The sequence below is a fragment of the Perna viridis genome, chromosome 2 (assembly GCF_037379345.1).
Source record: "Perna viridis isolate PV_CMFRI_1.1 ecotype Kerala chromosome 2, ASM3737934v1, whole genome shotgun sequence".
Classification (NCBI taxonomy): Eukaryota; Metazoa; Mollusca; class Bivalvia; order Mytilida; family Mytilidae; genus Perna; species Perna viridis.
In genome coordinates, this window is record NC_142446.1 from 64,949,669 (window position 1) to 64,970,080 (window position 20,412).

The 20,412-nt window shown below is 32.5% G+C and overlaps 1 protein-coding gene across 2 annotated transcripts; it reads left to right on the forward strand.

Moving 5' to 3' along the window:
* The first annotated feature begins 313 nt into the window (after positions 1-313).
* Positions 314-18,464, forward strand: LOC148626494 (protein FAM124A-like). 2 transcript variants are annotated; one of them, XM_088570525.1, is made up of 3 exons: positions 314-1,006; positions 12,857-12,906; positions 16,049-18,464. In XM_088570525.1, the coding sequence occupies exons 1-3, from the start codon at positions 927-929 to the stop codon at positions 17,023-17,025; spliced, it is 1,107 nt and encodes a 368-aa protein (XP_088426651.1). In that variant the 5' UTR covers positions 314-926; the 3' UTR covers positions 17,026-18,464. The 2 variants fall into 2 exon arrangements, with proteins under 2 accessions (XP_088426651.1, XP_088426652.1); XM_088570526.1 differs by lacking the exon at positions 314-1,006 and adding an exon at positions 10,117-10,300.
* The last annotated feature ends 1,948 nt before the right edge of the window (positions 18,465-20,412 follow it).

A 20,412-nucleotide genomic window follows, 5' to 3' on the forward strand; every position in this document is an offset into this window, starting at 1 on the left:
AAAAATATGGCAAAGGTTAGAAAACGCATCCCATATCTCAATAAATCTTTGTAATTCATCTAACAAATGGCTATTCAAATTTTCTTTTCATCAGTCTCCTGATCATATTGAAAGCAGGAAATAAATTGTTGAATTAATTTATTCCGCTAATTCAGCAACATTACAAAATTGAACATCAAAAAGAACATGCCTTATTACCTGCTTTTAATGTTTTTCTACCTGCAATGAAATCGATATGTATACCTGGTTCAAGGGCGATCGTTCGCGTTCATAGTAGTGGGGTTTTTGATACCTTTAAAATCCTAACAGGTAAAATTTAAATTTCTAACGTTTAAAGTTCGATAGTCTCAAACGCTGGTTCACTTTGAAGTTAGAGAGAGACGTATGTACATTGTGTTATTCCACTTTTGTGAAACTATAAAGATAAATATATGAGATGACTTCTTTTGATTGATTTGTATTTTTGGGGGTTATTCAAAGTTGATGAGAAAATAAAACGAGGAGGAAAAACACTGCATGATTTAGTAATACAAGAATTGAAGTGAATGGAAGTATAGTATTGAAAAACTACAAATGTTCATTATAATACAACAGAACAAACATCTTTAGGACAACCTGCAAGCAATTATGGAGTATTGTCATTATATCAAAATATGGAGGAAATTTGCTCATAAAAAGGGAATATAGACATCTGGATGTGTGATAAACTTGACATTTCTCTACTTATCCGTAATATATGTATCTGATTTACTCCGGGATATTGTCACCGTACAAAATCGATTGTTCCTGTAGAGAGCATTGTCAGTTTCATCAACTGTCAGGGGAGTAAATCACAATCTCTGTAGTGCTTGTAATTAAGCAGAATCTTGTTAATTCTCTGTAGTAATGGAATATAACATCATATAGAGTATTTGTGTTTTTTGGATATGGAAGAATACGTGAAGAGGAATTACGAGAAACGAAAATCAAAATCTGCAAAAGGCAAATTTCCTTGTTGGGATTATAGGTGAGTAATATATGATGTTATTTTTTATTACAATACTATTGTGTAAAATATAGACCGTATATGTATATGTCAAACTCCATTTTTCATGAAGTCATATATCAGAAGTTATAGGACTGGTGGATGATTGTATGTTCACCTGCAAATGAGTTTGCCAGCATATGGTTACATGTACATGTAGGAAGTTCCCAAAGTTTCTCAATATCTGATATCTCAAGCATTTTACGAACATTTCAATTTTAAACTGGGTATGAAGGATCCTTCACTTTAAATTATTTTACTCTGATATATAAACCATAAAATATATACCCCCCTTTTTCTTTCTATTATTTGTCTCTATACATTTGTATCCTTATCTCCTTTTCTTTCCGCATACGTTACTTTAAAATAAAAGTGAAAACTATAATTTGTTATTGTTTGATGTATCACAAAAGTTCACATGTCAGAGAGAGTATTAAGTCAGACCTTCATAATACTCTACAAATACAATCCAGTTCGTGTTTTATCTTTAAAAGAGCACTTTAGATTCAAGAGCTCTATTTTAAGATTGTATTTTTAATTTCACCTTCGGGTACAGTAAAACTAATCTGTTTAATTTTTTTTTATTAAATCTGTTTATTTTTAACAAGTCGTAAATTATGATTTTATTAATAATCCGATAATCCCATGCACCAGATTAATTTTAATCTTACTTTTTAAATTGACTTTGTGGTACCAATAGCATTTTCTTGAGAAAAATATGACCTACATTTATTATGAGAACGATCAAACAACGTGTTTCAGTTTTATTTTACACTGAAGTATAAATGTAATACGGATAGCCATAAAACCATTTTTGCCATTCCATTATTATCAAGAGGTTCGATTAACTGTATTTGAAGATTTTTATCTCTTATGCATGTCAACATTTGTAAGTACTACCGAAGCCTCGAACGGATGAATATATTCAATTTGGTCCTCTTTCCTCCTGAACTCAATTAAGTTTTTAACATGCTTTAAACAATTGTTTGAAATAAAAATCTATGTTTGAAAAAAAAAACTTATACGAACTTCGATATAAATTTTGTTGAGTGCATTTACACAATTGATCTTTAAAAACCCTTTAATGATTGTCAATTTCAATACAAGTACCAATAGATAACAAATTTATGTATGTAGGCCGATACACCTCTATTATAGCAGTGTTTTTATTACAAATCTTACAAAGGTTTTGCGAACAAATATGTCGTGTATTCATAGTGTATGTATGTTCAGGTGCGTTCGTTTTCTTTGTAATGGATACTTTTGAAATGAAGTAAGAATATGTGTTTGAAATCAAGAGGTTATATCATTTAGTGGGCGAAATATAAATATTATCTTGAAATTTGTTGACAGTTCAATCTGTTCTATTTGTAAAATTATCATAATATTTTCTATCGAATTGCCCTCGTGATGGAGTGAATTAGTTTTGAATTAGAACCGTATTTAAATTTGGTCTTCTCAAACAGGCTATTTTACATGTATTCGATAAAGTTCAACTTTTCGTTTTGGTGTTAGTGTAACAAAAGTCCGGTTTAGTGTCCTAATGCACATTACCCTAATGAAACGTCTTTGTTAGATCGTTGTTACATACATCGTATACAATAATCTGGCAAGTGCTCAGTGGATTTTTTAAAACAATATTTGAGCTTGAGGGTATACTGTCAAATTGCATGCAGGGCATTGAACCTAAGAATGAATACAAATGTAGTTGAGCTACGTGTACGTAAAAATGGTTATATTTGGGCTATTCTTAAAGTTTGTTTATTGTAATTCTAGATAGAATCACAATAAACTGTCAAAAAAGGGTGGATATCGCAAAACGATATTCTTAGTCGGACGCGACACTGTTAAGTTAGTGTGCGAGGCGAAGAAACTCAGGATGAGCTAGACGTCCTCGATAATTCTATCTACGACAGACTGTCAAAGATAAACTAAGATAATCAAAATTGACTAACAACACTAGACAATGATTAAATGTTCTTCCAAAACTTTGAATGAATTGTAACCCTATACCTATTTATTGAATTATCTATCAGGTAAACGAATTTAGAATATCAAAATCATTTAAAATGCATATTTAAGTATAACAATGAAATTCGATGAAGTAAATAAATAGGAATAAAATCGAACAATAACTGGGAGGTTCTTTGGCACCAAACTCTAAAGACGCGTGCAAAAATTAAACTCTTGTAAACAAAAAGCAAGAAACGAATCGTGACATAAACAAACAAGTACATTGTATGTATGAAGTGTGTTCTTTGCTGTAGTACAAATGCAGAAGTCGATACTATCGTCTGTATTTAAAAGATGCACAAGTTCATGTTGCTAGATAAGTCGTAGCTGTTGTTAATACGATGCTATCTGGTTGCGATCTTCGTACTATGGTACACGAAAGATTCATATTTTATTCTCTTGGTGCGATATAACGGTAGTTTTTACACGTATTGGATAACGGAGAGCGGAATAGGCAGGAAAATATCAGTATAATGATATTCTGAGTTGAGTCTTGGGTTACTTATTGTTCTTTGTTTTTGGGTGTATTCTTTTACATGTAGTTAATTTGTGTTATTGACAATGTACTTGATGTGCTAGGTTGGTCTTGTTTGACCCTAGATAGAAGATATCCTGTTCCTCATTATAATCATACATGTATGCATGGGCTTCATGCATTTAATCTCAAATGTGCTACCAGTTGATCGCAAAAAGTATAAAAACTAGAAATGCGATGTTATTCGTATAGATGCCTGTTTTCTTAATTTTTCGATTTGCTTTGTGTCCCTCCAGAGTCACGATTTCTATCTTCCATGGTCCACCAATCGTCTAATTGAACACATAAATGTAAGTTTAACAAGACAGTTTACTAGTAAATATTTATCCATTTCCGCATGAGTTATAATCTTTATTTCATTCTCGATGTACTTGAGACTAACAACTATTGAAAGCCCAGGGGCCAGTCTAGATTCGACACAAAAACCGTGAACGGCCCCGTTATCAAGCTGTGGAGAAATACTTATAATATATCTATATCGTTACGCTCAAAGGTACAATTCACACCTGTATTACCTTGTTTTTAGTCAATGTTATTCATTATCAACTTGGTTTATTGGTCCAGTATTTGATAATCCTGATACATGACTATACATTAAATATGACAACTCTTTATTATCAAAGTTTCATAATAAACGTCTAATCGATCAACACTAGAATTTCCTTCAAAGGGAACAATTATATTCTCGTTTATTTTCAATTTGTTGAATTTACGATAACATGAATTAAATCAGTTTGCTTGATTTGACATTTTTGTGGTCATCTTGTTATGCATGCATTTCCTTTACGTACTTCAGCTTAGTTTTGTTTTCTTTTGTGATGACCGATAATAACGGAGAAAGCATACGAGAAGGTCGGCTGATATTGTGCCTTTAGTAAGGATACTCCTATAATAACGAAAAGCCTGGCTGCTATTCAGTTTTTAGTAAGGATACTCCTATAATAACGAGAAGCCTGGCTGCTATTCAGTTTTTAGTAAGGATACTCCTTTGATAACGAGAAACCTGGCTGCTATTCAGTTTTTAGTAAGGATACTCCTATGATAACCAGAAGCCTGGCTGCTATTCAGTAAGGATACTCCTATGATAACGAGAAACCTGGCTGCTATTCAGTTTTTAGTCAGGATACTCCTATGATAACGAGAAACCTGGCTGCTATTCAGTTTTTAGTAAGGATATTCCTATAATAACGAGAAGCCTGGCTGCTATTCAGTTTTTAGTAAGGCTGGTCCTATTCATAAACTCCTTTTACATTTATAGTATGAGTTTGGACTGTATGTTCATTTATATGTTGTTATGACATGGTTTGGAAATCATTTTTCAGGTCCAGTTTTAACAATGTGTAATGCTTAGATTTCGATTGGGAGGGGAAAAAAACGACATGCGAATCAACATTCCAGAGAAGAGATTTATGGCCCAGTATTAAGACCATCCCACGGTATTCTGATGAATTGATGTTCATACATGTACAAGTATACCTAGCTAACTACATGTACATGTACTAGTTTTCCTTCCCACGGACGTAGTCCATGTCAACGTAACCTATACACTCACATACGCTAAATACTTTTATAGAGTACTTTGCTTACTTTAGGCCTCCGAAGTTTATTTCTTTCCTCAATGACACACCAATAAATCTACTGACAAAGTACTTGCTTTATTATGTTCTAATGATACAATCTCCAAAGAACCGTAAAAAGCTGTTAAAAGCCCAATTATGGACGTTCATGTATTGAAATCGCTGATTATTAAAACCTCGTATAGAACAGGTGCGAAATAGCGAAAATTGTGATCTTGTTACTTTTATATTATATTTATTGTAAATCGTAATGAATGGATTCCGAATCTGATTTGCCATTTTGGATGTGGATTGTGCTTCTGGACAAAACAATTTTACAATTACGAAAGCTGTGAATTATTGATAAGAAATGCTGTGAAAAGAATTCGGTTTTCATTGTAACGTTTAAGTAGAGACAAAGCTAAATATTTTACAATAAGAAAACCGATACACCAATGCAGAACTGATAACACAAATTTCTCGTGATTTCAATTGTTACTAACAAAACCCATTGTTCCTTTGTTGAATTCGATTTCCGTTTCTCTTTATTAAAAATCACTGAATTTTTTACTTATCTTATTTTTTCCATGCCCATTATCTCGCTGTGAAATACAAGAAAGAAATTTGAATTTCTATTTGAGATCTTGATAAGATCGAACGATCGTTTTGAGCATGCCGACTCACAACCCCAATTTTAATAGCAAACCACCCTTACAATTACTAAAGTAATTTGACTACCTATATTTTGTGTAGATCTATGAGATATAACCTTTTTAAATGAACAATATCTGTGGGATTGTTCATAAACTGTTCTATATATTTTACAAAGACATAACCTTTCAGCTTACATTTGTACATGTAATTTTACAACTGATACACTTTTACCACAGAAATGGACTCTTATATAACAAGTGCATAGCAAGAAAGGCTCAAACTTGTATAATAATGTAAATTTTAAAAAATGATGTAACATAGCTTAATTCAGACTAAGAGTTTTTCGAAGACATAATAAAAAAGATATAAGAAACTGCTGGTTCTGTTGTAAGTTGCATTTGTAAAAGTTGCGGTGGAATTGGTAAACTTTCTTTTTGTTCTTCCATGTCTGTTTTCAGTTAAATTAAATGTCAAATTGCAAACAACATTGATTTGCAGTGCTACATGTAACGCAAATTTTCGATCACAAGTACTACAATCATAAAACTGCTTTGATAAAAGATCTTTGAATTTTACCGTCAAGGACATGATACAATGTACATGTATGTCATGCTTCCATCGACTGTTCGATTTATATACCTTAGTTTAAGGTATTACGAGTTTATTATGGATTTGCTTGTACAATGTACATGTATACAATTGTGTACATTTACATGCAATTCATTTTAGCATTTATTTCATTAAAATGAGTGACAGACTGCACTGTGACCTACCAGACCCCCATTTTTATGTCACAATGATGACAAATTCTCCTCTCAATTTTAACATATGTCAAAACAAACTTATTGAGACAGTTATCACAATATACGGACTTTTAAAAGCTGCACAGATGCCAAGTTTCATTAATCTGAAACATGAATCTAACCCGAAAGTTTACCTACTTTGCCAAACAAAGAACCATAAAATTGAAAAGAACTTAACAATAAGCCTAGCAATAGAGAAGCATTAAGTTTATTAAACGAGCATGTTACTGTTGTGTGTCTACACAATTCAACGTAGCTCCCATTTTAAGATAGAAAATTAAATTGTAAATACTTATAAGGAGCTTATATATTTATTCAATGATAATTTTATAGCAAGTATTTACATGTTGCTGTGGACTTTAATTTCAAATGTTAAACTCTTAGGTGATAAATTTTATTAAATGGCTTATATTTGTAACGGTTAGGGGGTTTTATCGTTTTTAAATATTTGGATTCTATTTAACGGTCGCTTGAACCTTTGTATATAGTCATTGTGCACTTCACTTTCGCTACGGATATTGAAGTTAAATTTCAATTTTATATACCAGAGTTTAGTTAATGATTGAGTAAATGAGTGAAATGCATTTAGTACATATGTGATTCGTAAGTTTGAAAAAAAGCCTTCACCCCTCCCCATCCCCTCCCCGACATATCAAAATAACAGACTGTTTCACGTTTTTGGGATAAAGTTCTCGATACAACAGCAGATTCTCAGAGTATGTAAGGGAGAGAATGACCGGTAACTCTGGGTAGAGATTGACAACGACCCTGCCACAAGAATAAGAAATAAGAGACCACTATCTAACTATCATCAACCTTCTTCCAATATTGTTTTGGCACGTTCAGTCACGAATATTCATGAATTCATGGGATTGTAATTGAAATTTAAAGATACATTGTAAAACGATATGACATAATGTTTAATTACCTGAACACTTCTATTAAGCAATATACATGTACCATATTAAAAATGTACATACATGTACATGTACTTGTAAAATCTTATTTGTTAGAAAAGTTGGGACTTGTACATGTACATATAAAGCCATGTTTTACTGACAAAAGTCACAATTAATGTTTTGAAAACGTTTGTGAAATACTAGCGAAGATTGAAACAAGTACTCAGACTGGTAATTAAAAGTGTGAAGATTAGAATAAACTCAAATAGTGACACTAAATATGCATGGTCAAATACATATGAGTACTTGACCCTTTCTTGATGATGTGAATACAAAATGATGTATGTATGTACAATTGTATGTATGTATGTATGTATATATGTAACGAGAATAGGTACGGTGTATATGATGTCAAGGAGACAACAACCCCACCGGTATGAAAATGTCAGCCAAAGGCCACCCATTGGTTGATCTTCAATAAACTACGATGTATGCATGTAAACCGTTCTATAAAATCCTGAATCTAATTTGTTCGTTTGGTAGAACTTGACGTCCCCTCGTTTCGATTTGAACAATCGATTTCATTCCTAAAAGACTGACATAGACACTTACATGCTTGGTAACCTTAAACAAAGTTCAATGTTATTGGTCTGTCTCAAATATTGTCAGCGACGAAATCAATATAGTTTCTAAAACAAAAGGCTCTTAAAACTCGACTGAATGTATAGTGTAAAGTCTTTTTGTTTTGGAGGTTAGTTAAACCCACAGAACAGGAGGCCATAGGATTTGTATTATACTGCCAACTTTACTGTATAGTGGAAATATCTTTTGGTTTCAAGGATTGCCGACCATACATAACAAAAGCTGTTATAACAAGAAACAAAATACTCAAATTTTCTTTTGTAATAAACCCATATCTATCTACAAGTCTTGTCACATTCCATTTCAAGGTGTTTTCAAACAGGTGCAATTCTCTTTTTGGTGCTTTTTGAAACAATTCCAAGTTTAATAAATGGAAATCTGATAGCAGTGTCGGTATTCGTATTGCTATTACAAAGATAATTTTATGTAGATTATGTTCTCTATCCCCCTTCATCGAACATAACCATAGCGAGTCTCGTGTCAGACGCAGGACCAGCTCACACACTATGAGCTGTCGAATTTACCCCGTGGTAGTAAATGTCTTGGTTGTTTTTGCTTGTGTGGACATTGCAGTTTTTTTTTTTTTTTTTTTTTGCTATGTATAGCTTGAATTTTGCTTTTTTCTCTTTTTAAAGTGTTTTTTTATTTTGTTATATTTTGTATACTGATATCAGGCACTTCGATGTTCTTACTTTTCCAACCTTCTATTTTTCATAAACATATAAAGGTCATAAGCCTCTTCGTTAATTGGATTTTATCAATCTATATCTTCAACAATAAAAAAATTAAGGTAAATTTGATTAGCCAGAAACATTCTATTGTAATCCAATGACAGCGCAATGAATGGCATAAATCCATTAAAAGATTCAAAGGTTTCAAAGTTGAATAGAAATCGACATCGTATGTAGAAGCGCTATCTGATTTTCAATTTAACAATAGCAATAATGTCTCTGAAGCCAGCATTGCTGAAAACAATATATAACGGGTCTATCTGATTAGAATTAATTGGATTATCAGGAATGAGCTTAATGTGCCATACTTCATCGATCGGGGCTTAGGTCTAACACTCAGAGCTACTAGAATGATTTTTAAAATGGCTGGCAATTTACTTCCTTGGATTACCGAAGTCCTTAGAAAGCTTATCTAGGTATGTTGTGCATGTAAATAAACAAAAGAATCTGTCTGTTCATTGGAAAATATAACATGTGCACCTTACGCGAACACAATGAGATTGTCGAGTCGTCTGGTACAGTATTTAAGGATTTCATAACACCTCAAGCGGTTCTTCCTTTCATCTTCTATGATCCATTGTATTATCATTTACTTCTGTTAACACACATAAAGTTTTGTAAGCATGCCGTCACAACATGATGTGCAACACTAGCTTAACTATTTCTGTTTTTTTTTTTTTTTTGTTTGTTTTTGTTTTGTTTTTTTAGCAAAAGGTCCGTATATAGACCGGGATTTTCTTTAATTTAAGAGATGTGTCTATGCCCTGTAGTTTGAAATTCTGTGTGGTCGTTTGAATCTTGTATGTATATAAGTAACCTGACTTTCTATTGTTTTGTCGTCCTTGTCAGCACAGAACATTTACATTGATGGGGGTATCAATTCAATAAAGGCACATCTAATATATATTAATGCTTAAATTCATGTATCATTAAATTTATCAGAAAACGTCTTCACCTGCTAGTGAAAAAAAAGTAATTCATACACCACTACGAATCTACCAATTCAAGGTCTCATTAAAGTTTAAATATTATTCATGTCACGAAACGCTTGTCAAAAAAAAGTATAGGAAAATTTACATTATTATTTTTATTATGAATGAGGACGCTCCGAATAACAAACATAAATAACAAAACAACAACAAAAGCCTGTTTAAAAACCACTGACTTGGTATACAAGTAATTTGGTTTTTTTTTCTCTCTCTGTGTGTAATGTACATTAGAAGATAGACACTTAACCCATTAATTCGTGATAATTTATATGTCCGGAAGTTCCGTTAAGACTTTCCTATTCAATTTCAAAAGACTTAAGCTAGACCGTAAACTACGGATTTTGTTGATTTTTCAAATATTTGATTATTATTGAGTGTTTAAGTTGCGTGCCTTTATTCAAAGGTAGTTACATACAGGTAACAGGAAATACGAGGCTCAGGTCGGAATTTGAAGGTAGGGTAATGTTTAACTTTTATACAGAAAATTTTTGGTGTGTGATAAAAATGTCTTTGAACTTGTTACTTGTTTATGCGATGACAGTTATTCGCTAACTTTGCAAAATCCCTTGCTGTGTATTTTGTAGGGTCTGTTTTGGTCGTCGAAATATGTTGTGTACATTTATAGACCCGCATTGTTATTCTATTTGAACTCAAATGTCTTGTTTTCTGACCTTCGAAAAACAGTCATTTCAATGAAACAGTTTGTTTAAGGCTCGTTTTTTTCAAACAATTAACGATAGTCATCAACTGAACATGAACTACATGTATTACTGCTGTCATGTACAGCTTCTAGAAGAGGCAAGCTAAAGACACTGTAAACTATTCGTAAATCCAAGATGCGTACATATACTTAGTGCATTTAGATTGCTTCTGGTACGATTTAGATGCATTGTACAGAAGAAAGATTTGATTTGCCATGTGTATGCCACTGTTTCTTGAAGTAGCAAGATAAAGACACTGTAAACTATTCGTAAAGCCAAAATGCGTACATGTACAAGTAAATTGTACGTTTGTATTGCTACTAGCACCTTTTATACGCATTTCACAGAAGAAAGATTCGATTTATTAACATGCGTATATGCAAACGGAAGAAGTAAGGGACAATCAATCCAAGATAAACTGCCGCTGCTTGCTCATGCAGAAATAGTTGGAAGCTTTGTTTTGTACAGTTTTTTTTTTTTTTGTTTTTTTTATGTAAGTGAGAGGCAACGAAATTGTCAATAAAACACACAAGAAAAAAAACTGAAAGCCAGGATGCGTACATGTAAATTGTACGTTTAGATTGCTTCTGGCGTGTTTGATTTATTGTCATGTTCAGGCAAACAGAAAAATAAGGGTCAATTCTTCTAAAAAATACCTACCGCTGCTTTCATATGCAGCATATATAGGCACGTTTGATTTATCGCCGTTTGTTATTAGTTTGAGGTTTTATTTTGTACTGCATTTAACTATTTTGGTGTAAGTGAGACGAGACGAACATGTAAAGAACAACAAAAAAGGAAAAAACAACATTTTCCGCAATTTAATGTAATGGCGTGTCTATAAAGCGTGTGTGAATAAAAGTGAACCCCTAAAATAATTTTGAATCTTTACGACCGGAAATGAAACATACATTGAGATTATTGATATCATTATTCAAACTTTCTGTGCTTTAAAATTTTAGCCTAATTAAACTTAAGATTTGGAAAGTGAACCGATAAAAGAAAGGACTTATTGACGATTTATTGTCTGTGCGTCCGTTATACTTTCGCTTACAATTTAGGAGCAAGTATATGTACATGTAACACTCAAAAACAAGTGTAGGGTGACGGGGCTTCGCAAATAATATTTTTCTGAAACTGATTTTTCTTAAAAAGGAATTTCTGTATTACATGTAACTTGTTTGAACGTACCTGTACACTTATAACAACAATACAACTTACTTCTGTAGCCTGGGCACCTGTATGCTATTTGGAAAAGGGCTTGATGTCCTTTCTGTACAGTAATATTTGTTAGTATACTAAACTTTAGGAATAAGAAAAACAATCCTTTGTTTCATCAATTATCTATGCCCTTAATTTCGTTGTGCTACAAACGCAAATTGATAAATTTATATTCTTAACGCTGTTTTTGAAAAGTTCATACATATGTTTTACATATACTTGTACATAGCTGATTCTATTGCTTATAATCTCGTGATCAGCCCTTTCAATCTTATCATCACTTGGACCATTTTATTTAACAACTAAAATGGACGGGATTTTGATGTGCACTCTCAAGTAATATATAATACATGAGAAGGGTCTAATTCATTATATCATACAGATTCCTTTGCCCACCAATTGCAATATACATGTACATGCGTTTGTAATTATTGCATACATGTTGTTATAATCATTTCTCACGAAACCATATAAATATTACACGCTTAATACATTTTTGCTCAAAGGTTATTCGTTGAATTACCCTGTTTGTTTAAATAAATCTTTATTAAACATAAACTCGTTAAAATTCAAAATAAACAACGGGGAAACTGTGAAAGATTAAACTTTCCCACCTTTTCTTTTGCAGATGGACAACCATTCACTCTGTGGTTTCTAAATTATTTTTCGTGACAAGTGCTCATTTTTCATCATTTTTAGCAGCACCTGCTGATAAAAATCAAAGGTTAATTCATAGCGCACATATATATTACTAGGATGTTTTCTTGCATGACTTATGTACAGATATCTTGACGAAAGAAAAACGTAAAGGGTCGTATTTCTATGGAAAAGGAATGCGACATGGATAATCACGTGAAGGCCTGGAGTAAAGTTTGTAAATTAAATCATATTCGCAGGCTGGAGATAATTTTGTAATGATTTTTTTTTATGACTGTAACAATTTGGTTCTGCGGAAACCACTATGAACACCCCTTCTGATTTTGGTTCCTAACACACACCGCAAAAGATATGATACTTAAGTTTTTTTTAATTTGTTTTGTATTTCATCTGTGTATGTTTGTACTAATTACGATTTATTTATTTTCCAGATCCCGTCGAGGAAGCCTTTCAACATCAGCATCAAATTCTTCCAATGACGGTATGTATAAGAAACTTTCAAAGAAAGACCCATTAATAAAATAAGGCTGAAGTCTTAATTGCAGCCATATTACACTTTGAGAGGTACCAGGGGTGGAGAAAAGGGGATTCCAGACTACTTATAGCTCAAATTAACAAAAGAAGAAACCCATTCAATGGGGGTTCCAACCTGTGGACCATCTCTTTCGAATCTACCGAACACACTGTATGATTTGAAATAGTCTTGTACCTTAATTTAGTGTACCTCTCTAAAAAGACACTTTGCAACTTAATTAATGTCCCTAATTTATACGTTTTGATTTCAATCAGTGTTTTTGAAATATTTGTTTACCAACATTCTGTCATTTTACATTTTATTTATAAATTTTTTATACAGCTGTTTCAAATTTACAAATAGAAATAAGCACTCAAAATGACACTCTGATTTTGGAGATTTTCTCCAAAAATAAAAATAGAATCATTAATTGAGATATTTGGATGTTGTCCGTCAAAATATTTAACTATGAAGATCTAGAAACAACAAACAACGACATATTGTTAAGTGCCATAAAACAGCAGTATACTCATTCAAAAATAACTTTTATGTACCATCCGTTTTTCTTTTGATATCTGATTTTTGCCATGCTTAATTTGTGGTTGGTGTATGCGATGTCCCTGTCCCAGACATTACTACGCGATTCCTAAAGAAAAAGATGTGTTCGCTAGTAATTTGATTTTTTTTTTATACCAAACGGTTTATAAATTTAAATATCCCTCTAACAGTGGAGTGAGTCATCTAATAGACCACCAACAACGTCTTTTAAATCATATTTATTTTTAAAACAATTACTTGAAAAATCACAGAAAACTCATTATCTGTTAAAAGAACAAGCCATAGATAATTTAACAAAGGAAGCAACACCTTTTGAGATATGATTTTCCTTTTATTAGTGTATTGTTGATCGAGTGCACCTGTGAAAGGTCAGCGACAGTACAAAGATTCGTCCGAATACTCAGGAATTCTGTATTGCCTAACTCTTTTTTAAGTCCTTTTTTTGTCGTTCGTTTCACATAACAAATCTCCTATGAATTTGGTTTCATTAAGGTTTCTAAGAAAAGTATTGCACGGTATCACACAATACCATGCACCTTTTTTAGCTTGTATGGCAACCAGTGCCAAATCATTGTTTTTTTTTTTGTTTTTCTTTGGTTAAAAAAACAAAATCTATATAAAGGGTTAAAAAAGCAACACCCAAGTGACAAGATAGGGAAAATCCTTGACATTATTCTATTAATTTCAAGAGACAACAGAGAAAAAACAAGTCGCACAACCCGCAGTTACTAAAAAGTACACAAAGAAAAATACAACACCTATGAAATATTTAAAGTGTAAGTTTTTGTAAGAATCAGGCAAAATGGGAAAAATCAGAAACTTGCATGTCAAAAACCAACCGATCTCACAATATTATTTCACTCACAGAAGTCTTCACTATTTGAAAAGATCACAGTGACTATTTGATCTCTGCATCATTGGATTTGCTTAGAAATTTTTCAATTGAATATTAAAAAAAATAGGTTTCTTGATGTGCTCATTATCAGTGCATATCAATGAAATTATACCTCAATTTACAAAAATGGTAAAGAAAATCTTGTCTGTTTTCCTTCACTCTGATGGTGCAAATAGTCAATTTACACCTTTATAATGATGGGGTTTTTCGTACCATGTTTCACCCTCTGCCTGATTCTGTCAGAGACTGATACTTACAGCAATACACATACGTATCTTCATTCTGATTTTAAGTGCTACATGTAGATCCATGTCTATAAACACAAGTATATTTACGTTACCGCTTAGTTTTGAAATCTAATATTGAAACTGGAATTCTTCAGATGCCGAAATGCAGTTTCTCCATCTGTTTAAACAACTAAGATAGCTATCACCATCTGTAAGAAATATACATTTACTACGAAATAATGATATTTTAAAAACATATCTCTCTCATATTCTGCCATATGGCATTAAGCTGGTAGAAGATTAGTTTGGAAGGTCAGTTATAAATTTAACGTTTTCATTAATGAAACATACAAGACCAAAACATACTTTAGTTTGATATCATTAACATGAAGATATATACTTAGAATATTTATTTTATTTTATTTTATTTTTTTTTTTTTTTTTTTTGGTGGGGGGGGGTGGATATACATTGTATTGCAGTTACTGAATAATCTGAGTTAAGCTCTTTGTACAAATGTATTTTTACAAGTGTAATTCTTTCTGAATTCCATACCGGCCTGTCGTTTGTGTTAGATGTATAAAAAATGAAATGACTATAAGATTTATACTTTACATGTATTTAAAATACAATGTATAATATATAGAAAATCATAGAACAATTTTTTTAACGCACTAAAAAGTTGATTGATGCAACTTTTCAACATCAAATGGCTGCATGCATCTCGCTAGTAGACATGATGGCGCTTACGTGTAAGGATTCCTCCTCCTTTAAACGATTCTTTGATTTTTATTGAAAAATCAATCCTACCAATTTCCACCATGTAAATGTATTCTCTTGTAGAACTATTTGTTAACGATAAGATCAGTTTTTCGTGTTTCCGTCGACGTTGTTCATGAATTGTTAACTAACTATAATTAAAATCTAATTTCCTTTATAGAATAATCTTTTTGATAGAAGTTAGCATTGATCAACTGGTTTTAAATATTTTCTGTTTTAATTTATTCTCCCGTACTGCATAAAGGTTTCTATAGAATGAAAGGAAGCTTTTTTTCGGTTGATATATAATTAGAAATAAAAGAGAATTTATTAATTTCCTTCCAACGGAAAGTGAAATTTATGTTTCTCGTGTTTTTGTTGTTTTGGTCTTTGGGAGAAACAAGTGAAGTGGTTGTCTATGTAAAATGCGGGCAATTCCACTACCACGACAGTTTTCAAGTGTAGTCAGTCTATGCATTAAGTAATGACTTGTACAATTCAGTAAAATCATACTTGTTATTGTTTCGAAATCTGTTTGTATGCTTCACAATTTTTACATTTCAATCTTTTACAACGAGTACAAATTCACTCACAATACATTCTACAATGTGTTATGGAAATATTAACTGTTTCCCTGTTTTCACTTTCTTATTTGTCTTTTTTATATTGCAGGGAGCAGTATCTCATCGTTCAGTTCCATGCGGTCTGAGACGGAGGCTGAGAGCATTAGTCTGTCAGGAACCTCAGATACAGACTCCATTATGTTGAGCGACCCCTATCGCATGACAATACAATGCCTAACAGACTCTCACGAGATTTATCCAATGATGGATATATATCAACCCGTCATAGATTGGGTAGATCCGGATTTACACGTTGTCAAGGTGTCGGAAATGACTGACACCAACAAAAATGCAGAAAACGATATTGACGTTTATACATCTCGAATACCAAGCATTTCCGTCATGATATTTCTACATGAAGAGGGAATGCTGGGTTGCGAACGAATTCAGGGTGCTAAAAGACATTTCGAGAAGTCGCCATGGAAATTCCATCATTCGGAGCATGTTTCACGCGGGCGAGTTAACCCGTATCCATATAACAGTCAGGACTTCTACTATACATCAGAAGATCTACCTCTTTGGGCAGTTAGACAAGTACATTACGGAAAGGAACATATACGATTTGTTGTATTTACAAGCGAAGACAATTGGACTGATATGGTGCGCTTTTATAAACTAATAATTGGTTCGGATCCGGAATTACACCGGAACGATTTTTGTCTGTTTACAGTTCATACTCACATTCATTATGACGTTCAATTTGCTTTAAAGAAGCTTGGTGGTGAGACAAAACCTCATCCTCCTGCTTGTGTTAAACTACAGTTCCGAGTAGCGGAAGTTGGACACATTGTGCCGCTGTTTCCGAATATATGTAAGCCTCTTTCTGATACTCGATGGGAAACACGTGACCACGATGGGAATACAATTATTTTGGAAGTGACTGGTTGCTCCACCCCAGTGCTAGATAAAACAATGGATATTGATAGACGAAATTCAGACAAATCAAATCATTCTAGAAAATCCTCAAATTCTGAAGGATCGGCTACCTCTGACAAAACTGTACATTTTTCTAGTTTTTATGTATGATGCTTAAAGGTCATGTAACTTTCCCCTAATTCCGCCAAAGTTGCCATTTCAAGTCGATTTCCAATATGATATTTTTAAAAAAAAACTAGGTAATTTCGAATGGCTATTTCCTTCGTTTCAAATTGTAAAACCGACCATGAATTTTAGAAAAGTTATAGAAAATACAATGCATACATTATATAAAATAACTAAAACAGAGCATCGTGCATTGTGACTGCTCAAGCATTACATGGAAAATATCCTCATATAGGTTCTCTAAATTAAATTATATTTACATTATTAAGGAGTACAAAACCATTTTTACAAATTCATTCACGTTCATGAAGGTAATTACCACAGCAATTATAGCCATAAATGCATTTACCGACAAGAACATCTTGTTTGACACAGAAATATAAATTATAAAACGATCTATGTAATGTTCACAAAAGTCTATACCTCACATTATAGAAGCATGTTCGACAAGTGTTCTCTACATGAACCATTAGAAAATGTCTATATATACATTTACTTACATGTTCTTTTCCATGTTGAATCCATTACCATGTATCTTCATGTCTAGACTGTTCATATATGACAACGAAAGTTTTGTACGTCGGGGTCATAGGAATTGAAAGTTGGAATTTAGGTCACTTTCTTTATACATTGTCCGTTAGTTTCTTTTTCTTATCCGTTGTGAGTAAAATAAACAAAGTAACTTACAGTAGTAAGAGGCAGCTTTTCATAATTTCCCCCAGAACTTTAGAAATAAAATCTGAGACCTAGAGAAATGATGCGGCTACAAAAAGAACACTAGCAACATTGATACAGAATTTTACGAATTGCGATTAATTTATAAATTGTTTGCGATGTTTTTATTTTGACAAAGATGTATATGGCCGAAATTTACGAACGTTGAAACTCGTAATATAACTGGTACAAGATTTGTTTTCGAAATCTCAAAACTACTTTCGACATTCCGACTAAATTAATAAAATCACAGTACATGGAATAATGTTTGAAATTACAGAAAACAACCAGTCAATGTTAAGGACAGACCTCGATGTTTGTAACGCATATATTTTATTCCATTATCATACTTGACCCAAGCATATTGTTGAGTCATAGACGCGGGCTGGTCAGTTTTTAAGTCCGCCAATATCGCAAGGTCATAAAAAATCAACGCCATGCGAGCATTGGAACTCTGTATTTAATCCGGATAGTTTGTGTGATATCAGACAATTGTATCACGGTTTGAAGATTGTCTTTTCTTGTCAATGGAACAAAGGGAGAGAATCAGAACTTATGAGGTCTTTGTGACTATACGTTTTACTGTATCTTCATTTATTTACCTTAAAGTGCTACTTACATGCATCAACAAACCATTGTACTAAATATCACAGTATATTTATTGCCTTTTGTTTTATATATTTATTGAAATAAAGGATAAAATGATTGAAGTCGTGTCTCATATATTTACTTCAAGGAATATTCTTCCCTTTCAACGTTTGTAATTGTTTTCAGAGATAGAGCATTTTTGATGAAATAGTGCATAAAGACCTGCAAACAACCCACATGCCTACTTGTACTTATTCGCAAACAATCATGTTCAAGTACTTGGTTTTTAACAAAGATGACCGGTCCTGTCGAATTCCATTGGGGTAGAAAAAAAAACAAATAACCAAGCTATTTACATTCATAACAAACCGCAACAAAGAGAAACTCGTGTCTACATCTACGCCTTTGTTTAAAATGATATGCAAGTTTTACACACAAAAGAACAGCGGGATTACCAACCTCATTAGGTCTAACTGGGCCCATTATTCTATGGAACAAACCTGCATACATGTACTTAGTGTAGGTCATCATTCTATAGTCTTTATCAAAGTACAATAGGTCTTACTACTTGTATTAACATCTATAGATAACCCATCCCATGGTACGCCACCAAGCGGATTCGATTTAATCTTCACAGCAGTTGTTTACATGTTTGTTTCTTCCTAATTTGTATGTTGTCTTGTCAACAACGATATTTATCACTTAACGTGCCAAAATTGCTTGTATAATAAGAATAATATAAGTCAAAGTTTGGGCCATACAATTACCAAATTTGAAGATGCATTTCAACAAAGAGCGACCTAAAGGTCATCACATGGTATTTTGGTATGTATTGAAAGAATTGGCTTCTTACCAAACTGTTTACGTTGAAAGCATTTCTGTACCATGTAGAGCTGTTCATTAGGCGTTGAAAGGTCCAGCAATACTTCACGTTGTCGTGAAATAGCACTTTGTAGGTTTTTAGGTCATCTGATTTGAGACCAAAATAAGAATACCTTTTTCATATAAGAGAGTTGACCATCTTTGTTTATGAAATATGGTCGTATCTTAAGTTATCATATGGAAAGAAGGTAGCTTGAATAAAACCTGTTGATCAGTTTTAGTCTTTACAGCGTTATGCAAATTAAATGTTTATAAAAAAAAAAATAGCACGTTTACTTGAAGAAAGTATTTAAAATTGTGTCTAATAAGTAAATGTACCTCTATTCATCACATCTTTTGCATCGTCCGCATTTTGTCAAAATGGTAATCGAAAAGCCAATTGTCTATATTATAAGAGATTGCTTTATACAAATACACACAAAAAAATGTTTTAAACAATATGACTAAGACAATACTTTTCTGCAAAATGATCTTCAGAATAAAAAAGTATTTATTTTGAAAAAAAAATAAATGATTTTGCCTACATGAAAGCTTTTAACTCATAATGACACAAATCCCGTGCGATATCGGGACTTGTCCCCCCAAAGTAGTTTGTTTTGTTGGCCAGGTACATAAATATAAGTCAGCATTAAGCAATCGACCTCCTTTGAGTTTAGAAATCAAGTAGACCTTAAACCTATAAAACTTCCTAATCTAAATCCGTTACAGATTTCGTTTTCAATAGACGGATTTTGGTTTAAGGTCCGACTTCATTGTTCCAAAATAAAGTTAAACTTGACAAGTTCAAGATCATTATATTTGCGTGTAATAATCTTAGTCAGTCCTATTGTAATAGACTTAATCTGTGGATATAGAAGGCCGAAACTACTTTAAAGAGGCAAACCTGCCATGCTGTGAAGTACCTTTCAGTCACTTCCTATAGGAGCTTAGGGTAAATCTGGATTTTCTGTTACAGAAATATTATGTGTACATGTTTCAAGTAGTAGACATGTTGGTATTAAAACTGTTCGCATGATGCGTTTTTTTTTTAATGTTTGTCTTGAAGTTTTTTTGTTTTTTTGTTTGTTTTTGTTTTTGTCTTTTATGTTTTTAGTTTAATTTGTTATTGCAGCCGTATCATGTATGTAATGGAACAAAAAAATTCTTGCTTCAGTTTTTATGTATGTTTTACCTATGTAAATAAAATAA